The 19,062-nt window shown below is 39.9% G+C and overlaps 2 protein-coding genes across 5 annotated transcripts in view; both read right to left on the reverse strand.

The window, feature by feature from the left end:
* LOC109960836 (uncharacterized) overlaps positions 1-522 on the reverse strand; it is a 5,652-nt gene extending 5,130 nt beyond the window's left edge. For all 3 annotated transcript variants that reach the window (XM_020601219.1, XM_020601217.1, XM_020601218.1), the window contains exon 1: positions 394-522. In XM_020601219.1, the coding sequence (XP_020456875.1) occupies positions 394-475 (82 nt within the window). In that variant the 5' untranslated portion in view covers positions 476-522. The remainder of the gene's footprint in view (positions 1-393) is intronic.
* A 991-nt stretch (positions 523-1,513) lies between these two features.
* Positions 1,514-14,883, reverse strand: mfsd14ba (major facilitator superfamily domain containing 14Ba). 2 transcript variants are annotated; one of them, XM_020601080.1, is made up of 12 exons: positions 14,539-14,883; positions 13,090-13,179; positions 12,199-12,261; positions 11,888-12,015; positions 11,472-11,586; positions 11,101-11,319; positions 10,582-10,695; positions 9,915-9,986; positions 9,334-9,446; positions 8,505-8,602; positions 6,919-7,082; positions 1,514-6,507 (listed from the first exon to the last, which is right to left on the reverse strand). In XM_020601080.1, exons 1-12 carry the CDS (start codon positions 14,635-14,637, stop codon positions 6,235-6,237), a joined length of 1,548 nt encoding a protein of 515 aa, XP_020456736.1. In that variant the 5' UTR covers positions 14,638-14,883; the 3' UTR covers positions 1,514-6,234. The 2 variants fall into 2 exon arrangements, with proteins under 2 accessions (XP_020456736.1, XP_020456735.1); XM_020601079.1 differs by having other exon boundaries at positions 13,090-13,182; positions 14,539-14,882.
* Positions 14,884-19,062: the final 4,179 nt, after the last annotated feature.

A 19,062-nucleotide genomic window follows, 5' to 3' on the forward strand; every position in this document is an offset into this window, starting at 1 on the left:
CCCGCCCACTCACTACTACTACCACCACCACACACACACACACAAACATAAACACATTCCATTTCCAAACAATATGAATCAAACTGGAAAGCCTACAAACTTCGTTTATTGGTTTATTTCTACTCAGAACTACAGGCGATAGGTTGTATCAAAACAAAAATTAAGAAGGCGATGCATTTTAGAAGAATAACAGCTAAGTTGACTTCAGTTGCTAGTCGCCATTGCTGTTATCTGTCTGTATCGCTCACTAACGTTACTGATAGCCGTCGGTCTCTTCAAGCAACGGTTGCCAGAAAATGTTGCACCTTCTGACAACACATCGACGAAAATAGCAACTTGTAAAATAGTTTAAGCATGGACTGAAGCATTGCTGTCATAAAACATCTGACTTACTGGAGAAAAACGCGATGAGTGCCCTCTCTTTCTCCTCAGTCCAATATCTCTCTGGAGAAAGGCTGAACGGAGACACCTCCATATTTGTTGTTGCCTTTGGTCACTATGTCACATGACCACAATGCAGGCTCTCATTGGCTGATTTCAGGCTATTCCTGAACAGTAACACGCATTGCCCAGTAGAGGTCACCGTCTATTGTTCAGTGAAGCTGTTGCCAAAGTGTCAATGCACATATTTACTTCTATTCCAAATTTAGCATCAAATCCGTGTGATGTAAATCGGTTAGCAATTTAAACAAACATGATTTGAAATTAAAACATTTGCAATTATGTCATACATTTAAAAAAAATAATTTATTGTAATTACAATCAATGTCAAGACTCAAAATTGACCTTGGAAACCGCGGTTGACAGCCTCACTACAAAGTTCTTTAATAACTGTTCTGGTGCTTTCATTAATTTTAAGAATTAACTTTTTTTTAACCGACATGAAGGGAAAGTCCTTAATGTGCACTGAAAAAAGGAAATTTGAAAGTGTACAATTCTACTGTATAATAACTGGTTAATTTCATCTCCTGAGAAAGATCATGTGGCCAAATACAGTTGGAAGGCTCATAACAGCAACTTCTGTAATGAAAAATGTGTTAGGACTGTCAGCCTCTGTGATAGTTATGGTTAAGTAATGGTAATACTAGTTATGTATTGTATTGTAATGTAATCATAATAGTAGTGAAAGTTAAGTAAAACTCACTAATATATCCACTTTTTATCCATGTATTCAGATCTCTTTAGAAGTAAGCCTTTCTTGCATGACTTAAACTGCCTATCAAATTTTACTTAATGTTAGTTTTCCACTGAAGTCCTGCACACGGTACAACAAAACAAACACTATATATATTTTCTTTTTTTCAGTTACATAAGACATATAGAGTCTGGAGAAAGGGAAGTCTGGGCATCTTTGCTTAGACTGCTGCCCCCGCGACCCGGTTCCGGATAAGCGGAGGAAAATGATATAGGCTTACAATAGCAGAGATGAAATACCGTAAAATAGTATAGAAATAGGTTGCTTTCAGGAGAATGCCAGGATATAAACAATAACCAACTTCATGCAGATGCAAATTGTTGTTCTCTTTTAATTTCCAACAACAACTGGCTGGTACACTTCCAGACAAGACAACAGACACTGTATTTACAGTACAGTAAATCCCCATGTACATTTCATTTCTTTACATGTACAATATTTACACTGCTGTGTCGGCTGTACTGCTGCAGAACTAACTGAGTGAGTGCAGCTCTCAAATAACAGTGCTTATATGTACACTAACATCCTACTTACAATCTGGGTTTTGGAGTACTGGCTCATATAAACATCACATTCTGGTTACATAGATCTGGATTATCATTCATCTTGGTTTTCATGGGATTTGGGTTATTTTAAAAGATACAGGTATACTTATGGAAAAAGAAGAACATTTCAAATGAGCATGACAGCAAGCTTGGATGTCTGTCATTATGGTAAGCAAATTAAACTTGTCTTCAAAACCCAAAACAACACTGGGATTAGATGTGAGAGCTCACTAAAATGCAGATCTATTAAAGTCTACAAGACAAGTTGCAGTTTAGTTGAACTGATCCACCATGATTAAAAGTTTTGTTAAAAAAAGAAAAAGTAAATGAATTGCAGTGATATGAATAAGCCACTCCTCTTTGTTTTGTCTAAATTTTATGTCCCAAATATGAATACAGCATAAGATACTAGTGTGCATGTAAACATACTCAGGTGTAAATACCAGAAGAAGTGGGGATTGATTTGTCTATTTTATAGTATAATCTGAACGAACACAAACAACCAAAAGCAGAATAATCGTTGGTCTTATGTAATGGTATAGCTGCAAAGGGGAACTGAAGCCCCAATCCAGACTGTGTAAGTGCCACTGAGCTAGAGTACACTGGACTGACAACAGAAGGAAAACCACAATATACAAGCCAATCCCACACTTCACTTACATTATATACAAATCATAATATAATTCACATGTACATTTACATTTTAAGGTCATAAAGCAAAGAAATGTGTCACTTATATGCTGTAACGTTTAAGTGTTCAGCATTAGTTTCTAAGTCTAAAGCTCTCATAAAATCTCTGTTTCAAAAATAAGTTCATTCATAGGAATATCATTGCTGTCAGGGAATAACCTCATAACTGCAACATATGAAAAATTAATTACTGTCCAGACCACCTCAGTGTTAGTTTCTAAAATCATACAGTGAAGGACATGACATACTCTTAACACACAAACTGCCAATGAATCTCATAGCTGAAGGATAAACTAGATCTGTAAGAAGGTATACTAGGGTTCACCCACCCAGCGCAACTTGGAATCGAAGGCACATTGACCTTAAGCAATCACAGCCAGAAGCAGAAGAGGGTGGGGCAGTAGATGACATCATTGCACTGTAGAAACTCAAGTAATGGTAGAAATTGATTTTTAAAGAATGAAAAAAAGGTCATGTTTTTTGCAAGTTTGGTATCGTAATACTGAAGGATGTACATTATGTACAACATTGCACACATGATAATCATTTTGAGGATCCACTGGTGACTTGGAGCTAAAAATGATCATAAGGTGTTCAAAAATGTCTCACAGTACCACCTTTTGCCCAATTAGGACCAAATGGATATCCACTCCAAAACTGATGATATTTAAGCTACGTTCACATTACCTGCTGAAGTGACTCAAATCCGACTTTTTCCCGTCCACTTGGCTCAGATCAGATTTTTTCACTGATGTCTGAACAAACAATCAGATTTTTTAGAATCAGATGTGGGACACTTATCCAATCTCTGACCATGTGACCGCTGTGAGCACAGTCAGTTCGTCATCATTCAGTGTAGGCCCATCACAGACGTGAAGATTAATTAAACATTAAACAATTAATTAAACATGAAGAAACAACGACAGGTCAGTGGAGAGAGGAGGACATTTCACACTTGTTGGACATTTAGGGATTCTGGGATTAACCCCAAAAATGAAGGAGCAGTTTTTGAGATCATTTGACTGTTGCAGAAATGACATTATTGTTATTCTCGTATAGCTACAGCCCACATTTCAGGTACATCTTCACATGGCAGTTTAGGTTAACAGTGTTCAAACACAGAGCTGGATATACAGTATGTCCTCACAAACATGAATGTGACCACACAAAAAGATAGGATCTGTCAAATAATAATAATAGAATTTGAGCATTAAGGCCTGCACTGTAAATGTAACTTTAAAAAATGTAATCCTGAGGTACAATAGGAAAAAAATGTGTTACAATGCCAGTAACTTTTGCACTTGCACCAAAATGGAGAATGTATTGTGAGGTAAGTGTTATTCTGTTATTAAAAAGTTCACATTTGTAACACTTCCGGCTGCAAAACCACTTTTTACTGAAGAAAAAAAAAACTAATCTGAGCACACCATTGGTGCTCAGTCTGCTAACAACTTAAATACTAGAGGTGCAGGTTTTCCCACTGCCAGCAGCACTTTCATAAAGTGACTCTGATATAAAAGATTTAAAAAATGTGATTTAATATGAGTAAATAAAGGTTCTGTGGGATTTAAAAACAGGTTTATCTGAGGTAGAATGACAAACAGAAACACTAACTGGTGAAATTAGGAGTAAAAACTATCAAATGAGGTGTCCTAAATCTACAATTTTTGGGCCTTTTACCAATGCATTTTCTATTTCTTGTTCGGGATTTAAAAAAAAAAAAAAGAAAGAAAAAAGAAAATACTTGGCCAAGAAAATAACAGAGATTAAAACCGGTACTTTGGCACACAGACCTTGTTAGCATCGATAGCTCATGGCAGGTAAGATACTGTACACTTAAAAGAATAAAGATCCATTAACACTGCCAAAAAGAAACAACTGTAATAGAATATTCCTCAAACTACAAAATAAGAGTATAAATCCAAAGTGACGTTTTAGCTGCTGTAAATGTATTGCAGACATGTTTCTCTTTGTACAACAACCAGAGAGCTGTTTCACAAAACCTAGATAGTGGATTAAGCCAAGATTTTCTAGTTATCCTGAATGAATTTATCCATGACTCAGTTTTCCACACACACACACACACACACACACACACCAACACACATGTAGCCTAAAAATAATATGGGAAATGATTTAAAATGTCAAGTTCAAGGAATTGTATGGTCATCAATTATCAACCTGGAAGTGGAACCATATAGGCCTACTTTTCATTTAAAAATGTCTGTTCATGAATTACTTCAGTCTCATTCACATGTGCAATAATATTACATACAGTAGGCTATACTAAATATAAGACTGAAATAAAAAGAAATAGCTATTTATTAACAATATCAATGAGGTATCAGTCACCCAAAACAAATCTATGTGTTACGCTCTACTTGCTGTGGATTTATTAAGTTTAGATATTAGCTGACAACAAGTATTAGGTATGTATGAAGGAACAGGCTACATTTCACTAAATTTGTATCACCCAGATTTCACTTTTGTAGAATGAAACATATTTGCACCTTTAGGTTGTGGATTAGTGGCTGTAATTAATCTTCATGGTGTAATTTCTGACTAACATATGGTTTCAGTTAGGAACAGTGGTTAGTAAATGTATATTTTAGGCATCTTAATGCATTCAGTTGGTCCACTACCGCCTGTCATGCTTCTTTTATTACAGCAGCCTTGTTTGTTTTTATAAATTATGTGCTTGAATTCCCCATAAGCCTCTTTGATGCTTAGTGGGTCTGAAATATGTCGCACGTGTCTTCAATGGGTGCGCTCAAAAACCTGACCAGTATGGTGCCGTTTGTGCTGGTCGGGCGGGGTCTCATTTCATTTTAATGACAGCATCAGTGAATCTGTGATCAACCTCATGGTCTGTTGAAGAAAGCAGTCAATGTGCATTCATCTGAATTACTTACACCCAGCTGTACCTCCTCACCCTGGCTTAGCTGTAGGGACACGTATTAAGTCAGGATGCACGTAGTAGACTAGGTCAAACCTTGTGTTTTTTATGTTATCCAAGACTTCTTAATTCTGCTTTTGTGAAACAGCCCTCAGTAGGAAACGAAACACATCATTAAGTACAGCTTCAAAATGATACAGCTGAAGGTAAGAAAACCTTTTCTCTTTTATCACAAAAACAAACTCCACCTTCAAGCTTTAAGATGAACAGTAATAATCCTTCTATGGAAAACTGAAACACACTTATAGTCTCTGTTTTTATGAGAGCTTATCCCAAAGATCCTGCACCCATATGGGATATCCCTTAAAAAATAAAAACATCAACAAAAAACCCCCACACATTTGGCCCCTCCTTTTATCAAATGATGGTTTCCTCCTCCAACATTCAGGTGTGTCACACATTCAGGTGTCCAGAGACTTGTCAGTTCTATCAAATTGTTTCCATTTAAACTGTGTTGTGCCCATTGCCTCAGCTGTCTCCCTGTCAATCAGATAACTGTTTTCATCTCCTCTGCCCAATCAGACACTCACATCTTATTTGCAGTTCTTTGCTAACAAGTTACCTTGTTAAAGAGGCATCCTTATTGGTTGCTCTCAAGATGTTGCTGCTTCTGCTTCTAGTCAGTGAAGGTATATGTTAGTCCTGCCTTTTGGCAAAAAAAAACAAACAAACAAACAAAAAAAAAACCCCTGAAGCTTCTCACTGTCACGAGGTTCTGAGGATTAACTACACATAGTCACACCCTACGACAAAGGAAATGTGTTACTGGTTCTTCGTCTTTGCTGCAAAATGTCACTCAGTCAAACCACAATGTTAGCCACAACCTCTATGGTCCTTCTACCTGTCCGTCAAACGATACTGTCCTGCAGCAGTGGCTCAAAGTCCTCGTTGCTGGTGGTGGGAGGGGTCTCCTCGTCGCTACCGGGGAGGGGCGTGTTGATGTGGACGCCAGCCAGTGAGGACATGGACTCTTTGTTGTCTGGGTGGGACTTGTCGCTGTTGGACAGCTGGGAGGAAGAGGAGGAACCGGAGGGCTTCTCAGGGATGAAGAGGGCGACAAGAAAGGCAATGACCACAGTACATGCCCCCAAGAGAAAGGGTGGGCCAGGGATGAGCGCTCGCTGACAGAGAGAGAAAACAAGTAGAAAGTAAAAAACTAACAGGAAAGTACTGAATCTACCTACAGACTAAACAAACCACTTCAGTGTTACACCACAACACTCATCGCTTTCTTTTCTCCACCACTCTTTTGCTGCAGTAAACTAATGATAGAGTCTGTTCATACTAACACAACAATCCCTGCATATGTTTTAGAATAAATAGGTTTTAATGAGAAGTAGTGAGTGGTGGCAGATATGTTATGAAACCACCACAGGAACGGATGACAATGCTAGTGGCTTTATCTGATCAGTGCTCGACTCTCTAAAATGCATCTTAAGCTCTAGACATTTTTCAGCACAACAACAATGAAATGGATCATTATAACATCACGGACAAGTCACAATGAAGGAAAGCAGAGCAGAAAACAGTACCTCAGTGGGACTGGGCAGCGGCAAGGGGTCGATAGTGTAATCACCCTGGATGGGGTCCATGGTGCTGAGCTCAACATTGAAGAGGAAGAAGATGAATCCATACAGAGCTGGACCCAGACCATTACACAGACCTCTGATTCCTGTGATCATCCCCTGGACCACACCTGCAGAGAGATGAGGCAGGTCATACTACTGCTGACACAGTGAACACTATGTGCTAGAGCTGAGTATTGGCAAGAATCTGGTGATATGATACATATCACGACATGGGGGTTACAATGCAGTATATTGCGATATATTGTGACACTGTAATTGCGATTATTAGAAATAAAATCTAATTCTAGAAAAAGTGTCATAGAATAAATAGCACAGCACCATATACATAAAGTTTCCTGGAAAAAAAAAAGTTTACTTTTTTTTAGCAATCAGAACAAGGATCTGCACTTGCATTTGCCTCAGTCCCTGTAACATCCAACACCATCGCAGTGCTGCTCTTGGAGGAATGCCACAACAGCCCTTGTTGATCATATGTATTATTCTTCAGTGCAACCTGGTCCACAGTGTCCTATTCTGTCAGTTTAACTGATTATATTCATGACCGTGAGGCTGTGGTTATGATGGCGATGTGTTCAAAATGCTCCAAATGCCAAAAAACCTTTTACAAAACTTTCCTGTTGTTAGTCTTTTCATTTGTCTCACGTTATTACTCTACGATCAAGTTGATCACAGAGCTGCTCAGCCCACAAGTACAACATACAGATGTGTATCATTCACACTTAGCAGTGGGGTGATCCCTTTAGACTATAGCAAAATGTGATACACTTAGATTAGCTTGTCACATGCCTCAGTCTACTACTGATTGGGTTTCATGTTAGAAGTTAGAGACATACAGTACATATACTGCATCTTTCTCACCAAAACAACATCCTACACTATTAACCAAACTCATTCATTCCATTTAGACATTTCTGTCAAGTGTTCTACAACAGTATAGGTAATAGGCACAGTAAATGATACACATAAGTGGAGAAATCGACTATTAGTTTGGCTGTGGAATAGTGCCAAGGTTTGGTAATTGGCACCATTTATAAAGCTACTATTGTGTATCGGTAATTAACACCCCAGTTTTCCATTAGTTGTGTAATACAATGGCCACAAGCATTGTTCACATTTCAGGATTTTAGAAGCACTCAGGGTTTATTATTGTACAGCAGATTAAGGTTACACGTGTAGTGTTGTGCTCCTGTCTCTCCTTTTTTCTTGAAGGCATACTTTGTGCACATCAAAGCTGCAGTGGTTTGAATCCAGCATGCATGGGTTTTTTTTTTTCTCCTTCACATGGTCACACAGGGATTTTCATAATGAGCATGGCTAACAGATTCTTTTTTTCCCCCCAAGAACAAAATGTTTACGCAGACTTTCTGTAGACTTTGCTGTTTTATTTTTTTTTTTAAATGGCACTAGTAACGTGAAACACATACTGTAGATAACAGACTGAACTCATTCAGCAGGTCCACTCCCACCCTCGCCACACACACACTCAAACTCCCTGCATGCATTGAGAGGAGAACATTTGTCTTTGTCACCTTGTTTATCAGGATCAGCAGACTGTGACACCAGAGCAGAAAAAGCTGGGAAGGTGATGGAGGACATGGCTGCTACAGCGCCAGCCGCCCACATCATCCTGTTAAAAAACATATGGTTAAAACGACGATCTGCAACATCGTCCATGTTGTTTTTCAGTGTGTGTGCACGTATCTGACTTGGGTCTGCACAGTCACGCTTCAGCATTCACAAAACCACACAAAAAAAAGGAGAAAAGATTTGAATGTGGCTTTCTTATGGAGCAGTATTTACTGCAGAAATGTGAAACAGCTGTCCTTAATCTTCATTAAATGGAACCACTGGTCACGTACATGGTCAGCTGTCAGGGGGAATGAAAACTGGACTGATGTAAAAGTTACATGGAATCAGCTATGACTGTACTGTACTGAGTAATATTCCTCAATATGTTCATTAATTTTGTATATATACATTTAGATTAATCAAAGGACAAAATAAATTAATGGCAACATGAATTATCAACTGACTGTTCGCACAAGCATAACAATGTTTTTTTAAAAAAAAAATCCAACTTTCCTGTATTCCAAGCTACCATCTGCTCTAATTGGTGTTATAACAACATTACAGGAGGTGGACAGCAGTTGCCTGTATGGTAAAATACAGATCACTAGTACCATCTTAGGTAGTTGGTACCCATGGTGGTGGATTTGCTTCCCATGTTGCCCAGTGAACATATGGAATGCCAACACAGTGGTAACATCTCACTGTCTAAAAGCTGCTTTCCACATGTTGAATGAATGTACAGTAGCCTTCCACATAAAACAGAAAAAAACACGTCCACACAGATCTCACCATGGCTCTGATCCGAAGCCATACCAGGCCAGCTGCAGGATTTGGAAGCCCAAACCCAACAGAACAGTGTTTTTATTACCCAGAGTTCTCATCAGGAGAGTGAGAAAGAGAGTCTGAGGAAAGAGAGGGAGGAGGAGAATTAATCTGAATTTTGTGTAATTCATTAACATGTATTATTGCAATAAGTAGCAAAAGTAAGTTAAATTTGTACTAGTTGACTAGATTATTTGTCGTTTTACTCTTACACGTAGCCACTTAGCCACATTGTTTATATGTTTCTGTAAATCACTGATAGATGGTAGCTAGCAAGCTCAACAGTTACTGTTGTAACTAAACTGTTTAAGCTGCTTAAGTGCAGAGGCTATTCTGTAAGCTAGTAGCTTCAGGTGGCCTGAAGGAGGGCCAACCATGATCCGCATGTAGTGCAGGAAGCCCAAGATTTGTGATGTGGCTGACAAAGTTGCATATGCAGTATATGGAAATGTGTAAACAAAGATTTAACTTGGACATGTGGCACTTGAAATGACATGTGCAGCTGATGTGGTAATAAATATACTCTGTAGTGTTTGTGCACGAGTTACCTGTGCTACGATGGACAGAATGCCCACTACTCCAATAAAGACAGCAATGGTTGTGGAAGAGAAATGTACGATCTGGAGGGACAGACAGAAATTATTATTATACTTTTTGAGGAGCTCAATAGATGTCAGATCAAATTTCAATTTAGAGCGTGGATCAGAGTATCAAAGCTAAGGAGTATATTGTTTTTTAGGAATTTAGACCAAGCTTCAAATTAAGAGATGTTTTGCAGACATTAAGCAGATTGCAACCTGTAGAAAGGCCTAATTGGTTTGTGGTTAAGTTGACAAAATATAGGATAGTACTGTCAGCATTTAAATATACATTGCTGAGGTCAAAAAATATAATTTTGCATAGAGTAAATAGCAGGGGGCTATTGATCCTTGTGGGACATGTTTATAAGCACAATTACATTAGGAAAGTGATTTGAATGAAAAGCCTAGGATGAATCTACAAAGAGTGCAGCAAAATCCTGCTTTTTATTATGTGACTTAATATTTCAGTACAGCAGCGGTTGTACCAGTTGCTTTACTAGGAGCAGGTCTAAAGCCTGACTGCTGTGGTGGAAGGGCATTATTTGCTAGTTAGTTGACTAGGTCACAAGCAATACCCAACATTGGAACATGCAGGAAAACAGTGGTTTCACTCCCAGGCAGCGGTCTGTCTCACCTGTCTCAGATAGAGGAAGAAGCTGGAGTATTGTCCGGCTTCAGGCAGGTAAGACAGGAACACGGTGATACAGATCAGTAAGACTGTTGGGTCCTGACCCACCTTCCTCAGAGACTAAAGGAGAGAGAGTGAGAGGGATGGACAGAGAGACAGGAAACACAACACCAACGCTGTCAGGTGATCAGTTAGTCCTCAATTAATGCCTGGGACTCCAGGGTCAACGTTACAGGCTGTGAAATGCATCTGACTAATGTCCACTATTTTATTTCATTATTACCCTAGCAGTAACTGACTTCCCTCACTGCTTCCATACCGTTGTCTTATGGCATAATTAAAGGATTAAAATAATGCTACTATGTTGAGGAACACTGAGGTGACTTCGCCCACATCTCCACTCTAACACTGTGCCCAAAAACAGAAGGAAATCAAACATTGAGAAGAGACTTCATGCAACTACAAAACAAAACAAATCAGTCTATAAGTTCATGATTATTATATCATTTGTTATTTGTTACTGACAGCAAAGGGGTCGGCCTGCTCCCAGGATATGGGTGTCCCCCAAGTGTTGAGCCTCATCTTGTCTGGGAGAGATTCGGGCACAGCCAGCAGAATGAAGCATATATCGGCCAGAGCGACCAGTGTCGCCACCAGAACCACCAAGTTGTCCCCGTACCAGGCTGACAGATATGCCCCAATGGCTGGACTCGTCACCAGGCTGGCTGCAAAAGTAGCCGACACCTAGAGCAGTAGGTTTAGAGAGAAATACCTCATTTTTAGAAACTGGGAAACTCAGTAAAGTCAGATAAGCAGTAGAGCTGCTTGCTCGTAGATAAACAGATGTCCAGGTTATTAAAATATCAAAAAAGACCACATTAAATAAGATTCTTTACCAGACCATAGGCTGTACTCCTCTCTCTTTCCTCCGTCACATCAGCAACATAGGCGAAGATGACGGAGAAGGTGACAGAGAAAGCTCCAGACATGGCGATCATAGCAAAATACCACCTGGAGGATGAACAGGTGTTAAGAGACAGCTTCACAGTTTCTTCAAAGCAAGCAAGAACATGAACTGATCATTTAATTTTTTTACTGGGCTCATAAAAATCACTGCACAACTGAGCGCTGTATAAACCGAGAATGAAAGTTTGAGAGAAATGTTTATGTTTCCTTCATATATTATTTGATGGAATGTTACATCGGTCCACACATATCTGAAGATTTTGTGTGCTGCCATTTTTCATCTCCTCAGTGGATACCTGTGACTCTGTTTATGGCATAGACATGAACTGAAAACTGTGAGATCTACCAAGGACTGAGCCTCATCAGAGGGATTGGAGCGCAGGTGAAGAAGACGGTGACCAACAGGAAGGAGCGCCTGCCCCACACGTCCGACAACGCACCAATCAGAGGAGCAGACATGAATGACAGCAGACCCTAGACAGGAAGAGGTGGAGCCAGTGACCACATAACTCTTGTTTGCAAGAGTAAAATAAATGAAACACAATTCCACATCTTATTATTCCAAATCTTTTCAAGTCACAGTCCATGAAACACGATAAATAATTACTGTACTACCCTTTTAAAATGTATTATGAGTCACAAAGCTAAATTTCTCACCTTCACACCCTGAATGAGTCCATTCATCAAGAACGTGTGCTGGGGAAATGTCTCGTGTAAAACCTATGAAAAGAGACGCAACACCAACATTAATGAAACCTACACAGACAGTACAAACTATTTTTGTACCTGGAATCAAGTACTGTAAGAGCAAAACAGAAACTACTCTCTGTTGCATGCGAACCCTCCAGTTACTTTTCAAGTCCAGAGGCTGACTGGTGAAATTCATTTCCATATAGATACCAATCATGAAATTTGGTATCAATGCCCAAAAAAAACCACATTAATGCTTTACTGTGTTTTTTCCAACAAAAACATATTCTGTTTATCAGACAGAGCCCAAGTTTCACAGTATGTGTAAGTATTTAAAGAGTATGTTAGCATGCTGTTTTACCTTAAAAACACTATTTTCAATTATTCTGAAATTCATCAAAATCCAGAGTGACCCCACCACCATCACTTGGTGAGTTGTTGAAGCCACTGTGTCAGCTGCTGTCTACACTGGATTTCCTTCAGTTATGTGTCTCTGTTTTAATTAGCACAGTTGTCTAATGTGAAGCCATACAATTGTGACCCAATTACTGCCTATCACACACTCTTGATCTCTCCATTTAATTCTTAACTATGGCTCTATAAATATTGGATGCCTGGATGGTACAATTAGTGTATACTGTCTTGATAATGGCAAACAAACACCACAGGCCAGGACCAGAAACACTTACTATAATAAAGTGAAAGTACATATAATTTAGGAAACAGTTGAAAACTTGTGTTCAGTACTTGACATTTTCATGTCCCGTCTGCCAGACACACAGTTCATTCAGAACTCAGAAATTCACAGTCAAATGTTCTGGACACTGATCTGGAGAACAGGGCCTGTGTGTTACTCACAGTGAGCATCGGTGTGGTGAGCAAACCCCAGGCGAAGAACTCCAGGAAGATCACCATCACCGCATGATACACACTGGGCCTGCCAATCCCCTGCTGGAGCGGAGACACATACATACAGTTCATAACAATTGCCATTATATTTTAATGTGACCTAGAAGTACAGTTTAGTCATTGAGAGCAGCTTTATGTCTTCTTCGACTCAGGGGAATTTTGTAATAAATCTGTAAAAATAACCCTGATGACATCACTGTGAGGGATTATACTGTATCTGTAACAACTTTAAAGTTGAATGCAGCAGTTTGGTAGAAAAAAAAAACAACAATCAATAAACTGTGAAAAATATCAACCACTGTCTCCCAGAGTACATTTGCACATGCAGACCATTTACTTCTTCCAAATAATAGCCCCAAACTGAAAGACAGTCATTTTACTGAAACCCAAAAGAGCAGCAACTGTTGGGCATTTTTACAAGGTGATGATTTCAGTCAAACAGCTAATCAGTGAATTCACTATTAATCCGCTCTACCTGCTGTGGGGACTACGATCCCAAATTAATTTTGTTCACTTTTGTACAACATCAGGCCTGTTTACTGTTTTGTAATTTTATTTCTTTTCCACCTCTTCATGCTGTCTTCGTGATGTTTGTAGGGTTGCAACTAATGGTTATTTTCATTAGCAAGTAAACTACTGACTGATTATTCAGTCTATAAAATGTCAGATAATGTAAAAATACCCATCACCTTCTGACAGATCTCAAGGTGTTGTACTCGAATTTTGTATGATGTAATCATAAAACCGAGAAAAGCAGCAAATCCACGCAGCCAGAGAATCAGGCGGTGTATTTTGCTTGTTGCTCTAGGTTGTGTTAAATTCATGCATATGTCTGTTTTTTCACGCAGAACGTTAAACATGGACGCGTTAAATCTGCAGGCTCTCCTGCCCTCGGTGTATTTCTGGCTGAGAACTGTTATGTAACATGTAATGGATTCATCCTGACCACATCACCATCACACCACCATCTACGCTGGGCCCTCTGTGCGCACTGCCGTGGCTCCAACGCACTCTCATCTCGGCAAAACGAGCCATTTTGGACCAGATCTGCTTTGTTCGGCTCCAGCTGGAAGTCGTCAGCAGACAATGTGAGCTGTTCGAGCAGCTTTGGGCTGCCTGACGTCTTATTTCTGATCATTCTGTTCTGACCCCGCCATGCGTCACGCGTTTAAAATGTGGTGTTATGTCACACACGGATGCATTATCTTTACACAGATCAGTCTATACTAACTACACAGGGGATTCTGATGTGCACAGTGCGCGTGGTTTCAGTGAATTAAATATACAAACTACAGAATCTGGAAACATTAATTCTACTGGATTATCTCCTGGATTAATGCAGGATAAACAGTTAAAGTCATAATAAAATGTGAGTAAAATGGCGGGTCAGCCACCCACCGCTGTTCCGTCCTTCATGATGATCTTCTTGACCAGCACCACCTGTCCGGTGCCCGCCGGGGGCTCCACCGCCATCTCTTCGCACCTGCCTCGGGTCATGAAGCATCCATGCCGCGTAGGTATCCGCGGTTCTCCAGGTTCTTCCAGGATGTCTCCTTATTTACTCCCGAAGGGGCTAAACCACGCCACAGGATAAGTGCACAATCCAAATCGTGACAGATATTTTTCCCAGCGTCTACCAGCCTAACGGGTCGCAGCTCTCACGGAAAGAACACTGACACCGTCAAGTTGCACAGATCCAGTAGCGCACTTCCGGTTTGGGCTGCGCTTGTTTTCATAACAATCATTACTTACAGAAACATAATATATTGACATGAACTGTGACGACATAGAGAAACCCTGGGGCATTTGTTTAGTTTACCACAACACACATTACATAATTTGGAAAACATGTCCTCGGTTAATATGACAGGAACTTTTAGCTTATGTTTCAAATGGTTAACCTATTTGAACTGTATTTGGTCCACATTCATAAATCTGTTTCCACAGTCACAAATTTATAAGAAAGAAGACAAACCTTTAAGAATTATCCAGTCAGTGAATTTCTGTGGGCAAAATATACCAGTTGCAAAAACATCCCTCTGTTTATTTATGTGTGGTAAATGGTTGTGGGTCCTGCAGCAATGACCTTAATCACTTATTAATTTACTCTTTAAAACACAACAGAATAAAAAATAAAGTGCTTGATAGCAAGATATATTTATGTCTCGGTTTGAAACACTTTCAAAAGGCACTTTATCAACAAATGAAGAAGATTTTGAGTGTAGCCTAGAGACTGTACTACACTAAGGGATTGTTAATTAATTTAGTCTATCGAAGAGCTTAAGGGATTTGTAAGGGATACAAATTATTTATAGGCCTACTCCTGAAGTCATGGCTACCTTAAAAAGATTTGAACTTTGGTGCGGACTCAGGGGATTCAACCTAAAAATACTGATAATTAATATGAGTTACAATACATGAAGAGTTTGTGATTGATTATCAGATGATTTGCACCGAGGAGGTGAAAATGTTTAAAAAGAAATTAAATCATGCACATAGTAAATTAAATATAGGCCATATCAATATATGCCATGAAGTAATCCCATGAACAAATAATAGATTCATTTTAATGGTTAAAACTAAGGTTTTGCTGGAGGCATACTTTTTTTTTACATTTGCCAAATATTTGAAATGCCAAAGGAAAGGTTTTGGAGCATTGTTTTTGATGTTATTTATTTATTTAATTTTCCCACTGTATTAACTTGTCCTGGAATGATCTGATAACTAGAAAAGCAAAAAGTCCAGCAACACTTGCAGTGTTCTGAACAACTTTAATAAGTAGGCCAAGGCGTTTCGGGTTGATACCTTCATCGGGGTCTGTGTGCTTTTGACAGACCCTAACCAAAGGCTTCATTCTGAAATGTGTTGGCCTTCTTATTAAAGTTGCTCAGAACACTGCAAGTGTTGCTGGACTTTTTGCTTTCCTCTTTGTTTTTTCCTTGTCTGTGCAACTTGACAGTGGGTGAAGTTGTGCCAGAACCTCCTTCTGTATAATCTGATAACCAGAAGCCCTTTTTATTGTGCCATAAATTTATTTTGAAAGAAAACTAGCTCCATATCCTATCTCGCCGACAAAACTTGCCGTAGTCAGTGCGCTCCGGTGCGGTCCGGTACGGTCCGGTACGGGTTTTTAAAGACCTGGACCGGGATTTAGTCTGGACGGCTCGTTTCAGAACAGCACAGAACACAGCTCCGGACAATGCGCGTTTGATGTGAACATCTTAATACAGAACGTGTAAAACAGGGCACTGACAAGACGGGTCGGTTACAGCATCTGTTGGCCAGGAGCCACAAGGGGGGAGACTGTGGGCTTCGATGAGTCTCATTAGTCTCAAAAAATAGTGTTTACGATTTGAGGTGTGGTTTTTATTTTGAGAATGAAGCAGTATTCCGGTTGGTCTGACAGTGGCAGACGGAGAACGGATGAGGACATCACGTGTCGGTGGCTGTGGTCGTGGTGTGGTGCGCTCGCGTGTGTGTGTTCTGTTGTGTGAATGATGAAAAAGTGAGTGGTGACTATGGGAAACGTGACCAGCCACCTTACGTCATCAGAAGGTGGCGATTTAAAACGTCTTACTTTTGATTTCTTTAAAGGTCCCCGTTTTAGGCTTTCTCCATAAATTAATAATAAGAATTCAGACATCTCTTATTAATCCCCTTTGGGGTCACAGGAGGAGGGGATCTATTTTATCAGCATGCCTTAATTTACTTACTGAGGATAATCCACCAGTATAACAATACACAGCTACCACACTGACAGTCTAAAGTCTCAGAAGCAGAAATGAGCTGTGTGATCATACTCAGATACACAAATCAGATGTGAGACAGTGTCAGAAGAGACAAGTGCTCAAAAGCCAAATGTTGGTCATTTCCATCAGCACATCACGTTTCTCCTTCTGTCGCCATTGATCTTACACATCTGCACAAATAAGAGTTGTGTAAAGCCCCTTGTGTCTCCAGAGGGAGCCCTGTGATGTTTGAATGTCCTCAGGTGGTGTCACTCCAGTCAATGTGTAGGGCTCTTCTTGTCTGTTAGCCACTAATAATGAACCCAGGCTTCCTAAATGTTCAGTTTCATTATGTAGGTTCCACAGTTTGACAAGAAAGAAGAATTACCATGAGCTGTGCACAGCTGAGTCAGCTTCTTTTCTCAGCTTGTTTTAGTTTAATACTGTGACGACCGCTGGCTCGGTTGAGAGGAGCTGGCCTGACCCTGTCCTATACTTGACAGTTAACTAGCCAGCGGTGTTCCGGCACCTGGCTTAACAAGGAGGAGAACACCTGGTTTGTCTTTTTGTGGTTTTATTGAACGCAGTATGGAGACAAATGAAAATGCTGTCTAAACTGGCACCATGTGCTCTCTAAAAAATAAAGAAAGAATAAGCAACACATCTCCCAGAACCCGACCAAGTCCTGTGCCAAAACGAACAACCTGACACACCTACCTGTTACCCCTCTTATACTCTCCCGTACTTGTTCCTCCCCAAACCCCACATTGGACAGAACAGCGCGGGTATTTCACCGGAACAAACAGTAACCAATACATGCACAGCTTTCAACAACAGTGTCAAACCCATTTGCACACAACAGAACACACGAACATCAGCGGCCGGTCAGGGTCGCCACAATACTTTTTAGTCACCTGAAATTAAAACTACAACCACAACTGTCAAAAAGTTTAACATCATTTGTGTAGATGAATTTAACTTTTTGATTCCTTTTTTCTTTTATCTCTTGACACCTTGGTTGGGAACCTCACCAAGATCTTCCATGCTGGTGGTGGGTGGAGTCCCCACCTAAAAATACCTGGGCCTACTACTGCTCAAAGTAAATATCAAAGGGAGAAAAGGAGCAAGTTATGTGTTTCACAAAGAGCAGTAAGGTCCTAACTGATCTATCTAATGATGGTTCTGTTTTTTTCTTGTCATTTAGTCCGACATGCAGCAGCTGCTACTATGTGTTGTTGTCGCTGATCATGCCGAATATTTATGTTCTATTTGAATGATTTTATGATATTATTTTATGATTTATCACAAACATCGGAACCCCACAGGAATGTGTCCTCAGTCCCATCCTCTACACCCTGTTTGCCCATCATCCTAAAGTTCACAGACGACACCACAGTGATAGGTCGCATCACTGGCGAGGACGAAGCAGCCTACAGGAGGAAGGTGGCCGGTCTGGTGTCATGGTGCAAGGACAATAATCTCAGCCTCAACACAGACAAGACGAAGGAGATGATAGTGGACATGAGGAAGGAGAGGAGATCTCATCAGCCACTGTTCATCCGGGGGCCCAAAGTGGAGAGGGTGAGCAGCTTCAAATACCTAAGCATCCTGTAATGGAAATTTTCAGTATATCCATTTATATTGTTCATTTACATATTAAACTATAGTTTGCTAACAACTGTGGCAATCTTTCACACACTGGACATGTGAACTCTGTTTTCTGCTGACACATTGAATGCCTGAGGTATCTTTGTTTACTGCACAAGCAACTGTAACATCTGCCATCCTTGAAAGTTTCTCCTGTGAACCTCTCAGTGTCTTAGATACCAGGAAACTCTTTGAACACAGATGTATGATTGTTCTCAGTGTACACTCCTTTTGTGTGATGGTACTCTCTGCTTTATATTGAATTGAACCTTCCTTACTCTTTGAGTCTCTGTAACATGCCTCTCTGAGTGCTGGTGTAGACAACTCCTTTCTGCAGAAATAAGTTATACAGAAGACATATCCATCTCAATTCTCTGTATTTCTCGCTCACTGATGGTTGTTCATATATTATACAGAGTTAAGGAAAGCACAATTTTTTTCCTTAACAGCTCACATCAGTGAGGACCTCACTTGGACACATAACGCCTAGGATCCTTTGCAACTTCTACATCTGCATCATTGAGAGCATCTTGACCAGCTGCATCAC

The sequence above is a fragment of the Monopterus albus genome, unplaced genomic scaffold (genome assembly GCF_001952655.1).
Source record: "Monopterus albus unplaced genomic scaffold, M_albus_1.0 scaffold50.1, whole genome shotgun sequence".
Classification (NCBI taxonomy): domain Eukaryota; kingdom Metazoa; phylum Chordata; class Actinopteri; order Synbranchiformes; family Synbranchidae; genus Monopterus; species Monopterus albus.

Coding starts and splice junctions, on each gene's coding strand:
- mfsd14ba (XM_020601079.1), bottom strand. CDS start 14,637: ATGACCCGAGGCAGGTGCGAAGAGATGGCGGTGGAGCCCCCGGCGGGC. Junction 9,987..10,581: donor TCTTCCTCTATCTGAGACAG/GTGAGACAGACC, acceptor CTGTCCCTCCAG/ATCGTACATTTCTCTTCCAC. Junction 9,447..9,914: donor TTCTGTCCATCGTAGCACAG/GTAACTCGTGCA, acceptor CTCTTTCCTCAG/ACTCTCTTTCTCACTCTCCT.